General features: G+C 42.1%; 1 protein-coding gene across 2 annotated transcripts in view; it reads right to left on the bottom strand.

Annotated features, from left to right (window-relative positions):
• The window catches only part of abca2 (ATP-binding cassette, sub-family A (ABC1), member 2), a 541802-nt gene that overhangs the window by 273134 nt on the left and 248185 nt on the right, over positions 1-20483 (bottom strand). For both annotated transcript variants that reach the window (XM_060841298.1, XM_060841299.1), the window contains exon 7: positions 14412-14594. In XM_060841298.1, coding sequence (XP_060697281.1) covers positions 14412-14594 — 183 coding nt within the window. The remainder of the gene's footprint in view (positions 1-14411; positions 14595-20483) is intronic.

The following is a 20483-nucleotide window of genomic DNA, read 5'->3' as shown; positions in this document are numbered from 1 at the left end:
AATAAATGACATCGGTGGATGTGCAGGTGAAACTTTGATGAATGTGGAAGGCTCCTTTGGGGCCTTGGATAGAGATCGCAATTCTCCTTCTCACATGGTTGAAGATGCCCTCCGACGCATCTCATCCACATCCCACACCTCTGCCCTCAAATCCCACCCCTCCAACCATAACAAGGACAGAACTCCTGTGGTCCTCACCTTCCACCCTACCAACCTTCGCAAAAACCACATCACCCGACAACATTTCCGCCACCTCAAAACAGACTCCACTAACAGGGATATATTTCCCTCCCCACCCCTTTCCACAAAGACTGTTCCCTCCATGACAACCTGGTCAGGTCCATACACCCCAACAACCCACCCTCCCGTCCTGGCACCCTCCCCTGCCACTGCAGGAATTGCAAAACCTGCGCCCACACCTTCTCCCTCACCACCATCCAATCGACCACACCATCCTGTGGCCCAACATTTCAACTCCCCCACCCACTCTGCCGAGGACGTGCACATTCTGAGCCTCCTCCATTGCTGCTCCCTCACCACCTGACGCCTGGAGGAAGAACGCTTCATCTTCTGCCTTGGAACACTTCAACCCCAGGGCTTTAATGTGGATTTCACCAGTTTCCTCATTTCTCTCCCCCCACCTTACCCCAGTTCCAACCTTCCAGCTCAGCACCGTCCCCATGACCTGTCTTACCTGCCAATCTCCCTTCCCACCTATCCACTCCACCCTCCCCTCTGACCTATCACCTCCAGCCCCACCCCCACTCACCAACTGTACTCTTTGCTACCTTCCCCCCCAGCCCCCATTTATCTCTCCACCCTGGATGCTTCTTGCCTCTATTCCTGAAGGGCTTTTGCCTGAAACGTTGATTTTCCTGCTCCTCGGATGCTGCCTGACCTGCTGTGCTTTTCCACTCTGATCTAAACTCTGGTTCCCAGCATCTGCAGTCCTCACTTTTGCCTAGATTTCCATAGTCTAGTGGTCATGGTGTAGTGTAGTCAACCAGCATAATCAAAACAGATTATCTGCTCATTACCATGTTGATGTGTGCAAATTGTCTGTCAGAGATGGCTACTTTACAAAAATACTTAATTTGTTGCAAAGCATTTTGAGACTGTGCAAGATACAACATAAAAGCAACTATGCCCCCTGGTTGTGGTGCTGTTGGCTGGCCTACAGTGAGGGGCTCTATCACTTTAAGCCATATGGTCTGAGTTGATTCAACTTGAGCAGTATCTTTCTGACAGAGTGGCACAGTGGCTCAATGGTTAGCATTGCCACCTCACAGTGCCAGGGACTCAGGTTGGATTCTACCCTCAGGCAACTGTCTGTGTGAAGTTTGCATGCTCTTCCTGTGACTGTATGGATTCCCGCAGTCCAAAGGTGTGCAGGTTAGGTGGACTAGCCATGCCTATAGTGTCCAGGATTAGACATGGGAAATCTGGGATTACAGGGATGGGAGAGGGTGGGGTGTGTATTGATGGGATGCTCTTTGGAAGGACGGTGTCGACTTGAAGGGCTGAATGGCCTGTGGTCGGGACTCTGAGGCAAATTTAAGGCTCTGTCTAAATGACGCTTACACTATCTGGACAGCCACAGTGAAGGATATTTTTTAATAACTTACTTTACATGGATGTGAGTTGGTTAATTTGAAGACAGGTAAGCAAGGTGAACAATGATTGTACCTGTCAGATACCAGGCTGACAAGAAACTCAATCTTTGAGGGTCCCATTCAGTTTGGTTTCATTTCTGTTGAATTGTCATATGACTTCCAGAAATGGACGGTTTATGGACAACATGAGCTGCAATTCCAGGTGACAAATTGAAACCGTTTGAGCGTGCAACTGTTTGGATGAAAATATAACTAAAAGAGAGCTAAAGTTAAAATTACACATGGTGTGTTTTCTAACACCACTCTGGTACAGAGATAGCATATAGAGTGGAAACAGGCCCTTCAGCCCACCCTGTCGATGCCAACCCTCAAACATCAAACTACACTACTCCCATTCACCTGCCATGGGAAGAGATTGTCATGATCTACTCTGTCTTTGCCTCAATCAGATGCCCCTTCAGCCTCAACCGCTCCATGCATAACAAACCCAGCCTATCCACTCTCTCCTCATAACAGACTTTTCTTCCCAGACAACATTCTGGTGAATCTCCTCTTCATTCTCTCCAATGCAATACATCCTTCCGACAGTGTGGTGGCCAGAACCGCATACAGTATTTCATCTGTGGCCTAAGCAACATTTTACACAGTTGTAACAAGACTTCCTTGTTCCTACATTCTACACCCATGCTCAAAAAGCGAACATCCCATTTGCCTTCTTCACCACCCTCACTATCTGTGCTGAATCCTTCAGGGACCTATGGATTTATACACTAAGGTCCTTTTGTTCCTCAGTGCTCTTTAGGGACCTACTGATAATTATGTCTATCCTTCCCTTATTTGACCTTGCAAAACTAATCACCTCATAATTATTAGATTTAAATTCTATCTGCTATTGTTCTGCTCAATTTACGAGCTGATCAATATCAGACTGTGGCCTCAGACAATACCACCAATTGTCATGCCATCTGCAAACTTGGGTGCATAGGTGGTACAGTGGCTCAGTGGTTAACATTGTTGCCTCACAATGCTAGGGACCCAGGTTCAATTCCACCCTCAGGTGACTGTGTGGAGTTTGAACGCTCTCTCCACGTCTGCGTGGAATTCCTCCGAGTATTCTGGTTTCCTCCCACAGTCCAAAGACGTGCAGGTTAGGTGGATTGGCCATGCTAAATTGCCCAGACTGTCAACAGGAAGTTGTGGATTAGCCATGCATGGGAAATGCAGGGTTCCTGGGATTGGAGAGGGGGAGCTGCTTTGGATGCTCTCTGGAGGGTTGGTGTGGACTTGATGGGCTTCTATACTGTAGGGATTCTATTAAACTTACCAATTAAACCCTCTATATCCACATCCAAACCGTTAATGCACATAACAACCAGCAAGGGACTCAGTACTGATCCCTGTAGTACACCGGGTGGTCACAAGCTTCCAATCACAGAAACAACCCTCTACCATTACTCCTTGTTTCTAACTTGGAAGTCGGTTTTGGACCCAGTTTGTTATTTGCCTTGGATCCCATGGCTGTTACTTCTTTCCATGTGGAACCTGGTTAAAGACTTTACTGAAGTTCATGCAAACTACATCAACTACACAACTCCACAACCCTCATCAAAATATTTAGTCACCTTTTCAAATAACTCAATTACTTAATCAGATAAGATCTCCCTTCAACTAAATCCATGCTGACTATCGCTCATCAACCCTTGCCTTTCCAAGTATCGACTAATTTTGTCCTTCAGAATTTTTTCCAATAATTTCCCAACTACGAATTGGTCTGTAATTACCTGGTCTATCCTTGCTGCCCTTCTTGAACAAAGGAACAACATTAGCTATCCTCCAGTCATCTGGCACTTTGTATGTGGCCAGTGAAATATTAAATATCTCCACCAGGGCCCCAGGAATCTCTGCCCTTTCCTCCCATCGCAGTCTGGGACACATCTCATCAGCTCTGGGGATTCATGCACCTTTATGCCACTGAACATCTGATACCTCCTCCTAATTAATATCAGGATGTTTTAAAATGTCAAAACCCCAAATGAAATCTCCAACTACAATGTTTCTCCTCTGCATTCACAGAGGAGAAAGACATTCATTTAAGACCCCACTGGGGTTCATGTATGGATTTACCCTTTGGTCTCTAATAGGCCCCACTCTTTCCCTGGTGATCTTCTCCCCATTTTTAACATAGTGTACCTGACATATGCTTCCTTCTTCTTTATCAAACTTTCGATATCCCTTGACATCCAGGGTCCTCTGGTATTGGTGCCCTTGCCCTTCACTCTTAGAGAAACATGCTGGCCCTGAATTTTTACTATGCCACTTTTAAAAGACTTCCACTTTCCAAATGTAGACTTACCAGCAAGTAGCTGCTCCCAGTCTATATTTGCCAGATTCTATCTAACGATATTGAAATTGGACTTCCCCAAACTTAGACACTTCACTTTTTCACTACCTGTATCCCTTTCCATAGTGACATTGAAACTTAAGAGTTATGGTCACTATCCCAAACATGTTCACCCATTACACTTCAACCACTTTACCAACCTCATTGCCTAGCATTAGGTCTAGCATTGCTCTGTCTCTAGCAAGACTATCTACGTACAGACAAAAAAGCTCTCTTGGATGTACTTTAAAAATTCCATCCTGTCTTTTTTTTTAATAAATATTTTTATTGAAATGAAAAAAAGTTATTGAGGCTTCTTTTACAAAATTAATACAAAATAGTATAACCACTTTACAGTATAATTACAGCATTAATATAAAATTTTTAAAAAACGAATCTACTCCACAAACTACCAAAACACAAAATAAGATATAAGAAAGAAGACTCTATATATTAAAAAAGACCACAATATAGTACATAACAAAAAAAAGAGAAAAAAAGTAAATAAATCAACTAATAAGCATTCAAATTAAAATTATATCAAGTCATAATAAACCCCATATTTATATGGGATTCTTCCTGCCAGGGGCTCCCGAACCAACAAACATCATCCTCACGGTTAGACAAAGGCCCTAGACAGTATGGCTGATACATCTGCATCGCTGTAGTTCAAAAAGGGCCGCCATGTTCTATAAAATAATTCTGGTTTTTGGTGCACCATATTCGTAAGGAAGTCCAGGGGAATATGTTCCATAACTATCCTATGCCAATTTGACAGTCCTGGGGGACTCTCTGATACCCAACTTACTAAGAAGTTTTTCCTCGCACAAAAGGAGAGTAAATAGTTTCCTCCCGTATGCATCTAGAGAAGGAAGACTTGAAAAGCCCAAAAGGAGAGACACCGGGCCCAACCCAATCTCCGTTCCCAGAATCTGTGCCAAGACATTCGCAACACTGTCCCAATATCTACGAATCTTATGGCATGTCCACAAGCAATGAGTGAGAGTTACCAATTCTATTTTATATTTAGGGCACATTGGGGACACTCCTGCCTTAAACTTTGCGAGCCGCTCTGGTGCTATATGAGCCCTATGAAATATTTTCAATTGAATAGCTCGAGTTCTATTAATTCCATCCTGTCTAATCCATTCACTCTAAAGGTGATCTCAGTACATATTTGCAATCACTACACATACAATTGGATTCTCTGACAGAGAATCACTATGAAATGTCCACAGAAATAATTTAAGAATCCCATAATCATGCCCAGCCTGCCTCAGTGAAAGGCTGGTCCACAATTGATTGAAAACCTTCACATATCTTGACCACTACAGGTCCACAATTGTTTTCAAAGCCATCAGCAACTCTTCAAATTGCTCTTAAGACAATTTCATGTTGTTATCTCCAACCAGGCAATGCACTTTAGGGTAAGAAAGCCCAGCTCCCTTGCTGTGCTCGTACAGTGGACTCCATAAATGGGATAAGGGCTCTTTGATCATGTGGAGGCCGCACAATGTAGGTTGGCTGGACACATTGGTCAGGATCTCCCCTCTCACCCCATTCCCCCACTCACTGAGTGGAGAAGTGAATGGGCCAGTGCTATGCAGTTACATACAAAGAAGAATGTCAACAAGTCACACAGTGGAAGTCTTTCAATTGCTCAACTTTATCTAAACTTGGGTGCGTAATGAACAGTTGTGAGGAAAATAATCATCTCACCTTAGAGCAGCTGTCAATATTGGTGCAACAGTGAACATTGACAAGCTGTGAACATTGACAAGCTGTGAACACTAAAGTTTTTCTTTGAAAACCACAAAGAGAAAAGTGATGTCTAGTCCCACTCTTCTTTTTGGCTCCTGACATTATCAGGACCCTCAAACAGACATGATGTAATCTCATCAAATGATAGTCAGGCTCCCTCTAGACTGTGACACTGAATTAATAAAGAGCAGTTCCAAATGATGGTGATTCGCTTCCCTGGGTAAATCTGCCAACGCTCCAGGTCTGGTCTGGAGTCTTCAAGAATCTTTAGTGCATTACCCCAAATAAGCCCACATAAAAATGATAAAAACATAAAATATATATTTCTTCTAAAGTTTGAATTACTGTTTATTAGATATAAAATAGTGGACTTGGTGAATGAAGGTTTATTTTCACCCAAGAGCCAATAATCATTCAATCAAATAACCAGGAATATGTTTGTTTTCCCAACGAAATGACAAATATGGATGTGCTGGATGCCCAATGACAGAAACCTGGGTTAATATTATGAATGTTTCAGCAACCTGTACAAAGACAGCTGACAAACCTCTCTGTGGGCCTACATAAAGGAATGACTGGCAAATCGATTAAAGCTTCCTCTGAAACCCAATACAAAGTTATTCACAACAATAAAAATGGTTCCCATCTCCTGCTTCAGATGTGCCCTCGGGGGATCCACTGCAAAACCTGCAGCAGGAAGCCAATTTCAGAAAGATAATCCTCTTAGACCCAAACACTGCTATTATAGGAGAGATAACCTGTTTTGGCTTTCCTGTTCTGAAGCAAGTCCCGCTGCAAATCGAAGTGATTCCAGCCTCTGAATTGGGACAAATACACACCTCCATCTTCACTGTGTAGAACACAAAGGGAAAAAAACTATGGGGATTGGGAAGGTGAGAGGGAATTATGATTCAAAAGGAAGAGGAATGCTGACAGTGCAATGGTGGGGAGGAGGGGAGATGAAAATGAGAGAGATTTTGGAAGAGGCAATGTTGGAGAGAAGCATGTGAATGGGATTAAAGGCAAAAGGGAAGGTTTGAAATGCAACAAAGCAAAGGAAATGATTAAGAGGCGTGGGGTAAGAAGAAGGAGAGGTGTGAAATCTGGGAGCATCACTTTCGGGCAGGGGTTAAGATCAGCACTAAGAGGAGGAGGGAAATTCAGTGGAAAAATGGACATCTTGAACTGAAGGTGGTGGACGATGCGAGCAATGCAGAAATGAGGGGGGACATTTGAATGGGCCGGTATTTGCAGAGTACAATCTCAGACTGGAATGGAGGGAGAGATTAGTGCAAGATTCCAACACTTCAAAGGTGGGGAGATAGATGGGAAATGTTACCATGAGAGGATGGGAGGGTGTATGAAATACAGCGTCTATGTTAACTGATGTTCCTTTGAATTGTAAGCAGAGCTGGCAAGGCCAGCAATTTTTTAAATCAATCCCCAATTTCCTTTAAGAAGCTGGTAGAGAACCATCTTCTTGATCTACTATTGCCAATTCTGGGAGTTCCTGAAGAAGTGACGGTATTGTTCCCAAGTTGAAAAGATGCGACTGGGAGGGGAATTTGCTGTTGCTCCTGCAAGTACCTGCTGCCTTGCGAAACGTTTGCAACTCATTCTGCAAACTGAAACAAATACTCATTTCAAGACTGAGAGCGCAGTGCACTGTCGGAAAACCTGGGGGCTTGCATCAACAATTGCTCATCACACTTTTCCACGTCAGATTCACATGAAGTATGACCTGTGCATCTAAACCTACCACACACAAATGACCTTGAACAGATGCGAGCTAGCTTTTAATTAGCACAAACTCATAGCGACATTGGTCTTCCATTTATGCCTGAAGTCAATGAAGAACAAGAGAAATACTGGCTGCACAAGAAATCATTAAGAGCAGGCAGCACAAAATTGGCACATTGGCTGGATTAAATTCAAAGGGCTAAGTGCAATTATATATTGTAATGCCCAATGGCTGTTTGTGGTGGAATAACCATAATCACCAGGCGTTTGGGATTACCATGTCTATCTACATTGGTATCAACTAATGCATTGTCTCAAGTAACAGCAATCACAATGATATTGGTTCTAGATTCATCAAACTAGCAATCAAGTTAATCCATTGGGAAAGGATTGCCCTTCAATATTGTACTGTGATTACTGTACTTGTGGCTGTCCATGCAAAAAATTACCTTTGAAGCCTCAAATATTCCTCACAAAAATGGCCAAATTACATGATATTTATAAAAATGAATCTCAAATTTGGATGTGGGTGATCACCATTCTGAAATACCACTGGTATCTGACACAGTGAGTGGATGTGCATGGAATTCCTGAACCTTTGTAACACAGCCCGGATTGTGTACTTGATCCTTATGCCAACTTATAAGGTAAGTAAAATATGTATCTATACAGTGAAAACCTGAGGGTGTTGACTAACGTGAGTACAGAAAGCCATGACTGAAAAGGAGTCAAGTTATATATCAAACACATGATTTTTGGTATCAGCAAAAAATAGTGTCCTTTTATATATGCCAAGATGATTCACGTTTCATTTTATGGTATATAAATCTTATCCACAAAATCAGAGAAAAATGTGTTTTCTCTGCCAAAGCAGAGAATCCTGCTCAAGAGACAGTGAGATCACAACTGAAGGAAATACCCTAAGATCCACACACCTTTGACAATAGGAAGAAAACAGGTTCATCTTGGAGAAACTGTCATCAAAGTTCAGAACTTAATAAGCAATTAATCCCATTTCCATGAAAAAACCCAGAAAAATAATATAATGGTTCCAACTGTTCTAACTCTAACCCTGATCCCAATCAGAACATGTTACCAAACTTCACTATGTTGCTACTAATTATTGCTGTTGGACAATTGTTTTCATAGACTTAATCCACAAGGTGGCAGGCAATTCTGATCTCCTTTCTCCTCAGTGTTAGCTATCACTTGGTCCCCCATGTCCTGGTCAATATTTACAAATACACTAAGACAAATGATATCTGATTGTCAATGCTGTTGCTGGGCTCTGCTCTCTGACTGCCAGGTTACCCACATTTTACTTGCCGCTACATATTGACAAGTATTCAACTGTTGTAAAAGTACAAGTAAACTTCTCCATAGTCCTAGCTGACCGCAGGGTTGCTCTCTCATTAAAGCACCACAACTGATAGCGCTACAGCCAGAGGGTCACCAAGCCTCAGGCACTGGAAGAAGTTGAGACAGAGACTTTCATGGTAACCTCAGCCAGTGTGGGAATTGAACCTATGCTGTTGGCATGAAACTGCATTACAACTGAACTTGGTAACGTGCTAAAGTTGTATAAATTGATAATACAAATGTAGGTCTTTATCCGCAATGAATTGTCTACACTACAATACAAAATCAGTAAAACGTTGAAAGCTGATGTATTCTAGACCCTCAGAAAGGGGTCACTTGGAGATCCGTCTCCCCTTGGTGTTGCAATGCAGTTAAATTTGGTTAAAAAAAATTCCTAGGAATACTGTAAGTACTAACTCGTGATACAGCAATTTACAGGGATGGTGTTTCTCACACACGAGATGTCACATAGTGGTAATCCTCCACTCAGACCTCCTCATGGTAGTTACATCTGTAAGGTTAAGTTCAGGGAGCACATCAGCTGGTCAAACAATGCTGTGGCCCAAGCACATGGGTTGAAGGACTGAAGGTGGAGTAATTCCTCCTTTGAGGAAGTGGTTGTGATTGGTGAGTTACAGAGCCATAAAGATACCAGCACGGAAACAGACCCTTTGGTCCAACTTGTCCATGCTGATCAGATATCCGAACCTAATCTAGCCCCATTTACCAACACTTGGCCCATATCCCTCTAAACCTCTCTCATTAATATGCCCATCTAGATGCCTTTTAAATGTAATTGTACCAGCCTCCACCACTTCCTCATGTCATACACGCACTACTCTCTGCGTGAAAAAGTTGCCTCTTAGGTCCCTTGTATATCTTTCGCCTCTCACCCTAAACAAATAACAACTTGTATTTAAATAATGTATTTAAATGGGAGTTAAAATTTCCCACGAATCTTACAAGGATGTTGACAGGACAATGTAATCTTAAGTTATGTAATGAAATATAAGTGCAAACACTTATAAGCTTGGTCAAAAAGGTTTTAAAAACCATCTCAAAGGAGAAAGGGTAATTACAGAAATGGAGAGGTTTTAGAAAGAAATTTCAAAGCTTAGAATAAAAGGCACTATAGTCAGGTAATAGCTGGAGTACCGTGAACAGTTTTTGTCTCTATTCTATACAAAGATACAGTGGCATTGGAGGCAGTCCACAGAAGACTGATACCAGTTATAGAGGACAGACTTATGAGGAAGGTTTGAGCAGATGTGGCATATTCTCATTAGAGTTTAGAAGAATGAGAGACCACCTGAAACACACAAGATTCTTCGAGACTCGAGAGGGTAGTTGGGAAAGCTTGTTAGCCCTTGTGGGAGAATCTCAGGTGAGGGACCATAATCTCAGAATAAGGATCCCACATGTAAGACAGAGATGATGAGGAATTTCTCCTCTCAGCAGTTTGTGAATCTGCGGAATTATTTACCGCAGAGGGCTGGTAAGGTTGGATCATTGAGTGCATTCAATGCTGGAGATAAACAGATTTTTAAACAGTAATGGAATCAAGGGCTATGGGGGAAAGATAGAGCAGACGCAGTGGGCTGAAAGGCCAATTTCTGTTTCCCATATCTTATATTGCTGAAGATATTTCCACCAATGGCGTACAAAATGAAACCAGGAATTGATAGAATTGGGAGAGAACTGGGAGAGTACAGTTTTCTCAGAAGGTTGTGGGACTAGTGATAGGGAAAGACCATGAAATAATTCAAAATTATCAATGAAACTTTTTAAATTGAGGTGGTGCATAACTGACTGGTAATGAAGGTCAACAAGCACAGAGATGATGGATGAAGTGAGGAATTTAGGAAGTTAGGGTGAGTTAGCGGGGAGTCAGTGCATAGTGATAATGTTACTGGATTAATAATTCAGAGGCTCAGGCTAAGGTTCTGGGAGTAGACAGATGATGAAATTTGAATTCAATAAAAATCTGGAATGGTGATTATATAACTACCATTAATGATGATAAAAACCCATCTGGATCACTAAAGCTCTTTAGGGAAGGAAATCTGCCATCATTACCTGGTGTGGCCTGCATATGACTCCAGACCCATAGCAATGTGGGTGAATCTTAACTGCCATCTGGGCAATTAGGGACGGGCAATAAGCGTTGGTCCAAATAATGAGGTCCACGTTCTGTGAGCTAATACAAAATGGCAGAAAAGTTTTGAATGACCTCAATTTTAAGGACTGTTGGAAATGGGATGCCAGCAAGGAATGCCAGAGTAATCAAGTCTAGAAGAAACAAAGTAGTGGAGGTTTCAACAGCGAAGACACGGAGATATATCTATCACAAAGGTGAAAATAAGTAGTATTAGTCGTGGCAGGAATGTAAGCTCATCTTGCAGTCATAAACAACGTTAAACTTCTACCTACAACACGTGGAGACTGCAGCAGTTCGAAAAGGCAGCAGTGTTAGCCAGCAGTGATGCCGGTGTTTCATGGGTGAAGAAAAAAGTTGCAAACAAGCCAGTTCAGTCTCCGATAATTGCTAGTTAGAGGAACAGAGTTCATGATGAGGGAACAGACTTGTGACCAGGCATAAGACACAGGTCTTCAGGCTACCCAGTACTCAATCAGAAGAAATACCTGCTCATCGAGTACTGACTTTGGAGAAAAAGTGTGACAAATTTAAGTCATGAGCACTTTTATAGCTTTTGGAAAGATAAAAGGTCTATGCGTCTGAACAATTCCACAGAATTTGATGAAATGGGGCCTTACTTCCAAAGTTAGCATCCGTCAGGAACAAAGTTAATACAGGCTGGTATTTTTAATATTACAAGGAGCAAAAGATCATCACTACTCCCTGAAAAAATGCATCAATGCATAATAGTATGATGGCTCACAATTCGCCTCTTGAAAGTAGAGTACTTATTTGGACTGCTCATGAGGCACATGTAAGATCACAGTACCCAGTATATACAATGAAGAGTCTTAGTGATTATAATAATTGAGCACAATTGGATATTTTGTAGTAAAAGAGTACGCCTGACGTTTGTAAACAACCCACGACACGAAGTCATTGAGCCCAGATGAAAATGGAGGAATTCATTCATAACATGAGCAAGCTAGTGTTCCAATCTCTCAATTGATTTGCTGGATCTTTCTAAGACAGCGTTGATGATATTGTGGTAGGATCTTCATATTCATCAACAAGTTGACAATATTTCCACAACAGAAAAGTATCAGGAGAGCACTACTTTTCTTTATTCATCAATGGCGAGGTCAATATTTGTTGCTCATCACTGTTGATGTCAGGGTCCTGAACCAGTGGTGTGCTTTGGGGATTTGAGTCCTTGTATGAACCCTTAGCCATCAAAACTCCCTCTGTTCCTGTGAGCAGACAAATTGGGAGCAGACGTAGGCCATTCAGCCCTTCAAGCATCCTCCACCCTTCAATAAGATCATGGTTGAACCGTTTGTATTTTCAATTGCGCATTCCCAGCTGTCCCCAATAACTTTGCATTCCTTTGCGTGAGAAAATTCTACCTGCCTCTGTCTTAACAATACTCAAATACCCTGTCTTAAAATAGTCAACAACTCTGCCTCCACCACTTCCTGAGGTAGATTGTTCCAAAGTTGCATAACCCTCAAAGAAAATAATTTCTCTTTATCTCTATATTAAAAAGGCAATCCCTAATTTGTAAGCACTGTTCCTAACTCTGGATTCTCCCATAAAAAGGAAAACTCATTTCTACATCTACCTTGTATAGTTCAATGACATCACCTCAGCCTTCTAAACTCTAGTGGAAACAGGGTCACTCTGTCCAACCATTCTTTACTCACCCCATCTGACACTTTTGATCACCTACAGGGACTTATTATTAAGCTTTCTGACACTCCACTCACACCATTTGGATGATCTTTTGATCGCTCTGCCTATAAATTCTATGCCTGTGAGCTTCGCTTTACTTCACCTGAAGGAGCAACACTCCAAAAGCTTGTGATTTCAAATAAACCTGCTCGACTATAATCTGGTGTCGTGTGTTTCTGACCTTGTCCATCCCAGTCTAACACCAGTACCTCCACACTATGGCAACCACTCTTCAATAGACAACCAGGTTAAAGTTTAGTAAACCTCCTCTGAACCATCACCAATATATTTACATCCTTCCTGAAATAAGGCGACCAAAATTTCATTCAGAATTCAAGATGTGGTTCTACCAATATAACTAAAGCATAGCATGCTCGCTTTTATGTTCAATTCCTTTTATAACAAAGGCTGGCATTCCATTAACCTTAATTAGTTGCTGTATCCGTGTACTCATGTACTCACCTAGGTTCCTCTGCACATCAGATTTCTCTATTTAATTAACACTCTTTTTTTTCATTCTTCAAACCTAAGTGAACAGCTTCACATTTATCCATATGAATCTCCATCTGGGAAATTGTTATCCAATCACAGAATCTACTTAAATCCACCTGCATTCTCCTCAGGCCCTCCTCACAACATAATTTTCTTCCTAACTTTATGCCACCTGCAAGCATCACTGCTCAGCCATCCCTCATCTCATTCGAGTCATTAAAATCAATTGCAAATAGCTGAAACCCCAGCACAGACTTTTGTGGAACTCTTTTTATGACATCCTGCCAACAGAAAAGCGCTCATTTATGCCTACACATGGTTTTCTGCCACCCAATCTATCTCCTACTCGTGCCTATATGCGAGCTAACTACACCGGAGTGAGCTCATATTTGCATAATAACCCTTTAGGTGGCAACTTTTCAAATGCCTTCTGGAAATCCAAGTACAGTGTGACTACAGGCTCCCCTTTATACACAGTGCATGTTACTCTCTCAAGGAATCCCATTAAATTGGTGAAACGTGATTGCATTTTGACAAAAGCTTTGTTTCCATGTTACATAAATACAAGAAATCAGACAGGAAAGAGGTTTCTTTTACTGAAACAAGGACAAACACACACACTGCTTTCTGAAGGGTTGGGGCTGCTGGGGGGAGAGGGGGGGGGCGGGAGGGTTAGGGAGGAAATACTCAGTGCTCCCAAAGCTAAGCAAACCTCAATAATCTCTCAGTGTGACTGATCAACAGGATGAAGTATTCAGTCGGCAAAAAATCCACCTGGCTTATGGAAAGTGGTTGATGAATGGCTTTGTAATTACAGCAATAACTTGTTGCATTACGTGATTTATCATTGAGCTGATCCCGGCACTTTTAATGTCTCCCGAGCTCTCTATAATCATGAGATACACACTGCAGAGGCTAAGTGTGGGAGAAGTTCTGATGTCACAAGTCACTTACTTCCCATCTATAACCAAATGTACAAAAGACTCCCCCTCCCCACCCCCAAGCCCCCCCCCCCCCCCCCCCCCCCCCCGCCACCACCACCACTTTCAGAGATGTGTAACACAAAACAAGCTTTCAGTACAGCTCCCAATAACAGCCTCAGGAAGGACAATTCCATTTGTAAGTTAACTCTGAAAAGTAATCGTTGACTTCCAACACACTAAAACACAAACATTGAGCCATTTTTCTGTTAGTTTACCTCCATTTCTCTAACCAGTGCCTCTGGGTTATAGCCATCTGTGGAGTTACTGGATCCTGCCAGGCCAAGTGCCTGGGCCAACAACTGGACCAGTGTCTGTCTGTGTGCCACTCTCTCTGGGTCACTCAGCGCCTTATGAATCAGTCCTCCTTCAAGCTTCCTCCAGCCTCCGAGGAGATGCTCCTGAAACACAAACCTTTGTCTCAATAAATTCAGCACGCATTCTTTTGGGTCTCATTTCTTCAACAACATATTCTGCACATTTTGGAAATAAAGCAAACTTTGACAAAAACTCAGCATTATTCATCATTCTGATTCCTGGATGGGAACACATTTTATCAGTGCAACAGATGCCGAACACATGCACCACTTGGACCTGAGGTATCCTTTCTACACTTAGGGGATGGAAGTAGAGTCTTCAACATTAGGAGTTAAACCAGTACAAATATGAATGGCCAAATAGTCACTTCTTTTGCAACACAGTGGCACCAAGATCAGGAAAATGTTAAATATCAAGGTTAAACTCTCTCCTCTATATCAGGAGGGTGCCTTCATCACTTTCTCTTCATTGACATTTTTTTTTAATGTTTATGAAACAATTGCATGAATATCTTTCCATTACCTACACTGACAATTCCCGTGTTCTCTATGAAGAAAAATATCACTCATCATTACTTAATGTTGATTTATTGTAAGTACATTTCTGATCCTACATCCTACAAAGACAGATACTTTCTCAGAGGGCTCAAGGGGACATTTGCCCCTCCAAAGTAGCTGTTTAAGTATGTGTTTGTTCGTCCCTGCACAGCTATTACTAAGGGAGCAAGAAAGGCAAAAGCAATGCCAAATTCTGTAAATTCTTTCCAGCCTTCTCAATTATTTCAATATGGTTCCACACTCTATAAACAGACAATGTCTTAGCTGCAATATATATCAGAATGAAGCTGATGGTGTTGTGAAACCAGTACATTGCAATTGACAGAAAAACAATCCTCAGGAAATCATCAATATACAAGTCATTGGAATGTTGTTGATCTGCTACGTTTACATTATGCTAATTTCTCATTTGTCAGTTAAGCTTCATCAGCAACAGTGACACTAATTATACAAAATCAATAACATGTTTCTTTTCTTGATGGCTGGTTTAAACATAGTGAATAGAACAGAGATTCAAAAACTGGAAGTTTCAGTCTGGAAAACATGTTGAGCAATTACAATCCAGGCAAACCCTGCCTCACTGCAATCGGGCAACATTCCGGCATTGCTCGATTCCTGATGAAGGGCTTTTGCCCAAAACGTCGATTTTCCTGCTCCTCGGATGCTGCCTGACCTGCTGTGCTTTTCCAGCACCACTCTAATCGACACCATTCTGGCAGCCATGTTGGATTCTGGCAAAATAATTCATTCTTTATGAGCCCGTTAACAACAGGCATACAGAAAGAAAGCAGTTACATCACCATGGACATCCAGTTATAATGTTAATGTTAAGCCCCATTAGAAAATGAGTGAGTTTGGATTTAGTAGGAAATAAACATGGAAGAAAAGTGAAACAGACACAGAATGAGGGGCTGGAGGGATGCAGGGTGGAGATCAATCTAACCCTAGATAGCTGAGAAACTTTTTAACGAGGTTGTCTGCCTTCATTTTAACATAGAATCTCTGGTCAACCCATGTTAGCCAGATTCCCCTCACCAACTTGAGAAACCTGCCAGATAAAAGCCAAGAAAAAGGCTATCCCCTTCAGATAAATGGCTTTAAGGCACTGTTTAAGATCAGGAGAACAGTGACTGCTTCCTCTAAGTCCAGGAAACTAACCCTATAATGAGCCCACAGCCCCACATTCTCACCTCCTGTATCCCTCTGCACTGTTCCCACCCATTCCCAGAATGACCAGGCACTCCCCTTCATTATCAATTTGCACTCAGTCCCAATCTACCCTACAATCTCCATCTCTCCCCTGACCTTTGCCATATTGTGAACCCATTAAATACCCGGCCTGACCACCTCCCCCAAACATCCAATAAACGCACCCACAGCTATGTTCAAGTCCTTTTCCCAACCATTCCTCACCCAAAGGACAGACTGACTGGACTGCAAGCTGCCAATCCTACTTTAGAAAATTGGCACCAACATCTTGGGGTAAAACTCCACAGTACATTCAGGGAAACCCTCCATACCTTCCCTAACTATCATCACCACCACTCCCCTGACATATCAGGCCAAGTGTTTTCATATAAAAGGTAAATAATGCAAAAAAAACCACAATACAGTGTATGGCACAATTTGGAAACAATAACAAAAAATGCTAGAAATACTTTGTAGGTGCATCCATGGAGAGGGAAATAGAGTTAATGTTTCACGTTTACAAACTTTCAGCAGAACAGGAAGATGTAAGAGTTGAAGAGCTTTACAAGTTCACAGCAGCGAGTACACCAATAGGAAGCCTCACCTCGAATATGTGCACACACATCCTCCTCTGTCTCCCAATCTCTATACCTGCTTCAATGTCAATCATCGCTGACATCTTCCAATTCTACTGAGAGGCCATTGACTGGAAACATCAACTGTGTTTTTCACAATGCAAGTAAAATAACTCATCTTCTTAAGTCTGGGGGTTAAGTTTGAAAAGGCCGATAGTAACTCATCAGACATGAGTTGTCATGAGAATTAAGCAGAACTTACAAAGACCTGACAGAATTACAACGGGCGATATGACCTCCACCTATGCTACGCGGTGTGACATAGATTGAAGCCAGTCATAGATTCATAGAGATGTACGGCATGGAAACAGACCCTTCGTCCAACCCGTCCATGCCGACCAGATATCCCAACCCAACCTAGTCCCACCTGCCAGCACCCAGCCCATATCCCTCCAAACCCTTCCTATTCATATACCCATCCAAATGCCTCTTAACTCTTGCAATTGTACCAGCCTCCACCATATCCTCTGGCAGCTCATTCCATACACGTACCACCCTCTGCATGAAAACGTTGCCCCTTAGGTCTCTTTTACATCTTTCCCCTCACCCTAAACTTATGGACTCCATGACCCCAGGGGAAAAGACTTTGCCTATTTACTCTATCTAAGCCCCTCATAATTTTGTAAACCACTCTAAGGTCACCCCTCAGCCTTCAACGCTCCAGGTAAAACAGCCCCAGCTTGTTCAGCCTCTCCCTATGGTTCAAATCCTCCAACCCTGACAATATCCTTGTAAATCTTTTCTGAACACTCTGATGCCATGATTTTCTAAATCTTTTCAAGCTTCACAACATCTTTCCTATAGGAAGGAGATCAGAATTGCACGCAGTATTCCAACAGTGGCCTAATAAATGTCCTGTACAGCAGCAACATGACCTCCCAACTCCTGTACTCAATACTCTGACCAATAAAGGAAAGCATACCAAATGCCTTCTTCACTATCCTATCTACCTGCGACTCCGCTTTCAAGGAGCTATGAGCCTGCACTCCAAGGTCTCTTTGTTCAGCAACACTCCCTAGGACCTTACCATTTAGTGTATAAGTCCTGCAAAGATTTGCTTTCCCAAAATGTAGTACCTCGCATTTATTGGAATTAAACTCCATCTGCCACTTCTCTGCCCATTGGCCCATCTGGTCCAGATCCTGTTGTAATCGGAGGCTCAGCCTAGTATTAACATAACTTATAGCATACAACAATTCTACAGTGAAAAACAACTTTTCTACACATGGAGCTATAAATCCCCCACTGTCTCCAACTCAATAGCTTATGTAGTTGTGTTGATATTTCATTAATACAATGGTCAATCTATACTTTAACCTTCTGTCATCTGGGAAAGTACTTGGCTTCCATTTGGTTTTTAGTTGGCACAATTGAAATGAGACATTGGTATGGGGAAAGTGGAGTTGAAGCCTGAGATCAGCCATGATCATGTTAGATGGCAGAGCAGGCCTGGTGGGCCTGACATTTGATTCCCTGAGACACCAAAACAATCCATCCCTGTCTTAAACATATTTAACAATGGAGCATTAATAACGCTCTGGGGGAAGTGGCATGGCGGCTCAGTGGTTCGCACTGCAGCCTCATAGCACCAGGGACCCAGGTTCAATTCCAGCCTCGGGTAACTGTCTGTATGGAGTTTGCACATTCTCCCCACGTCTGTGTGGGTTTCCTCCAGGTGCTCAGATTCCAGTCCACATTCCAAAGATGAATTGGTGAGGTCGATTGGCTATGCTAAACATCCCCATTGTGTCTAGGGACGGGCAAGTCAGATGGATTAGCCATGGGGAATGCAGGGTCATAGGGACAGCATAAGGGCTGAGTCTGAGTGGAATGTTCTTCAGAGGAGCAGTATGGACTTGATGGGCTGGATGGCCTTTTACCACATTGTAGGGATTCAATGCGAGAATTCCAAAGATTCACAAGTCTTTGTGAAGCAATTTCTTCTTATCTCAACCTGGATTGATCAGTCCCTGATCCTGAAACTCTGTCTCTGTGCTTTAGATTTCATGACCTGCAGAAACAATCTCAGTGTCGGCCTTTCAAGCCCGAATCCTGTATGACTCAATGAGATCATCTGTCATTTTACTGAACTGCAGAGAATGTCAGCCCAATTTACTCACTCTCTTGGTATATGACAACGCCTTCACCTCAGATAGGATCTTTATGTCCAGAAATGGAACAAGATTTCTCAATTTCTTGAAGACTAATCCACACTCAAGCTTGAAAGAGTACAGTAGTGATTGATTTACAGCTTCAGTTAATGCTCCTATCACTCTTATCCCACTCTCATGAATATCATTATTGGAGGAACTGGTTATACTAGACCCTCAATTAAAATCATGGAAGGATATTTTAACCATGGCTATTTTAGATGCAATATAATTTTGAACCACATAAGTCAAGGTTTGTTTTAATATGAAATCCCGGGTCCTTAAATAATTCTTTCATTTTTCCCTATGTTCTCATCAAAAAACAGATTAAGACTTCGTAAAGGTCAAGTAGCTAATTTCTTGTTAATCGTAATTTATTTTCATGAATACTTGAAATGTGATATTAACTTAACACTGCCTATAAAGTTGAAATAAGCAGTGACATATTATGCTTAAGTGCTTGTGTCACTTGCCTCTGAACAGCGACATGTTGAACTGCCTTGCCACTGATAATGTAATTAAAGATGAAGGTGAAGTGTAATGCAATCTGCTGTTGCTGCTGCCACTCTGATACCATGATTTTCAGTGTGGATAGCCCAAACCGCTTATGGTGCAGTTGTATCGTCCCTATCCCAGAGCATGGAGACCTAGGTTCAAACCTCACTTGCTCCATAACATAGGTAATAACATCTCTGAACAGGCTAATCCAAAATAATCCATTTTCTATTAACATCAAGCCTGATCAAAACTGTTGTACATCTGATCTTAATGTGATAATTGGTAAATGATCAAAACAAATTCACAAAGTAGCAGTCAGGTCAATCAAACTTAATGGCTTTCTTTGAGGGAGTGTCAAGGGCTTATGCCCGAAACTTCGATTCCCCTGGTCTTTGGATGCCGCCTGACCTGCTGCGCTTTTCCAGCAACACATTTTCAGCTATGACAATAAATGTACTATACTATGAAACTTGACTTTTCCGATGTTCTGACCTCTTCCCTGAATTGTTTGAATGATTTAGATTCCAAACCAACAGTCCTGTACCTTTCAGACAGTTATATGATGTCACAACATGTGACTTTTTGATATAAAAGTGCCTGTCACGCCTTCACTTTCTATGTAATGAACTCAGTGTAGAATCCTCAGTCAGTCAGAGTCATGGAGATGTACAGCATGGAAACAGACCCTTCGGTCCACTTGTCCATGCCGATGAGATATCCCAACCTAATCTTGTCTTATTTGCCAGCACCTGACCCATATCCCTCCAAACCCTTCCTATTCATATGCCCACCAAGATGCCTTTTAAATGTTGTAATTGTACTAGCCTCCATCACTTCCTCTGGCAACTCATTCCATACACATACCACCCACAGTATGAAAATGTTGTCCCTTAGGTCCCTTTCATATATTTCCCCTCTCAGCCTAAACCCATACTTTCTAATTC

This window comes from Hemiscyllium ocellatum, chromosome 21 (genome assembly GCF_020745735.1).
Source record: "Hemiscyllium ocellatum isolate sHemOce1 chromosome 21, sHemOce1.pat.X.cur, whole genome shotgun sequence".
Taxonomy (NCBI): Eukaryota; Metazoa; Chordata; class Chondrichthyes; order Orectolobiformes; family Hemiscylliidae; genus Hemiscyllium; species Hemiscyllium ocellatum.
Note: the sequence above shows the minus strand (reverse complement) of the source record. Positions and strands in the feature narration are given on the sequence as shown.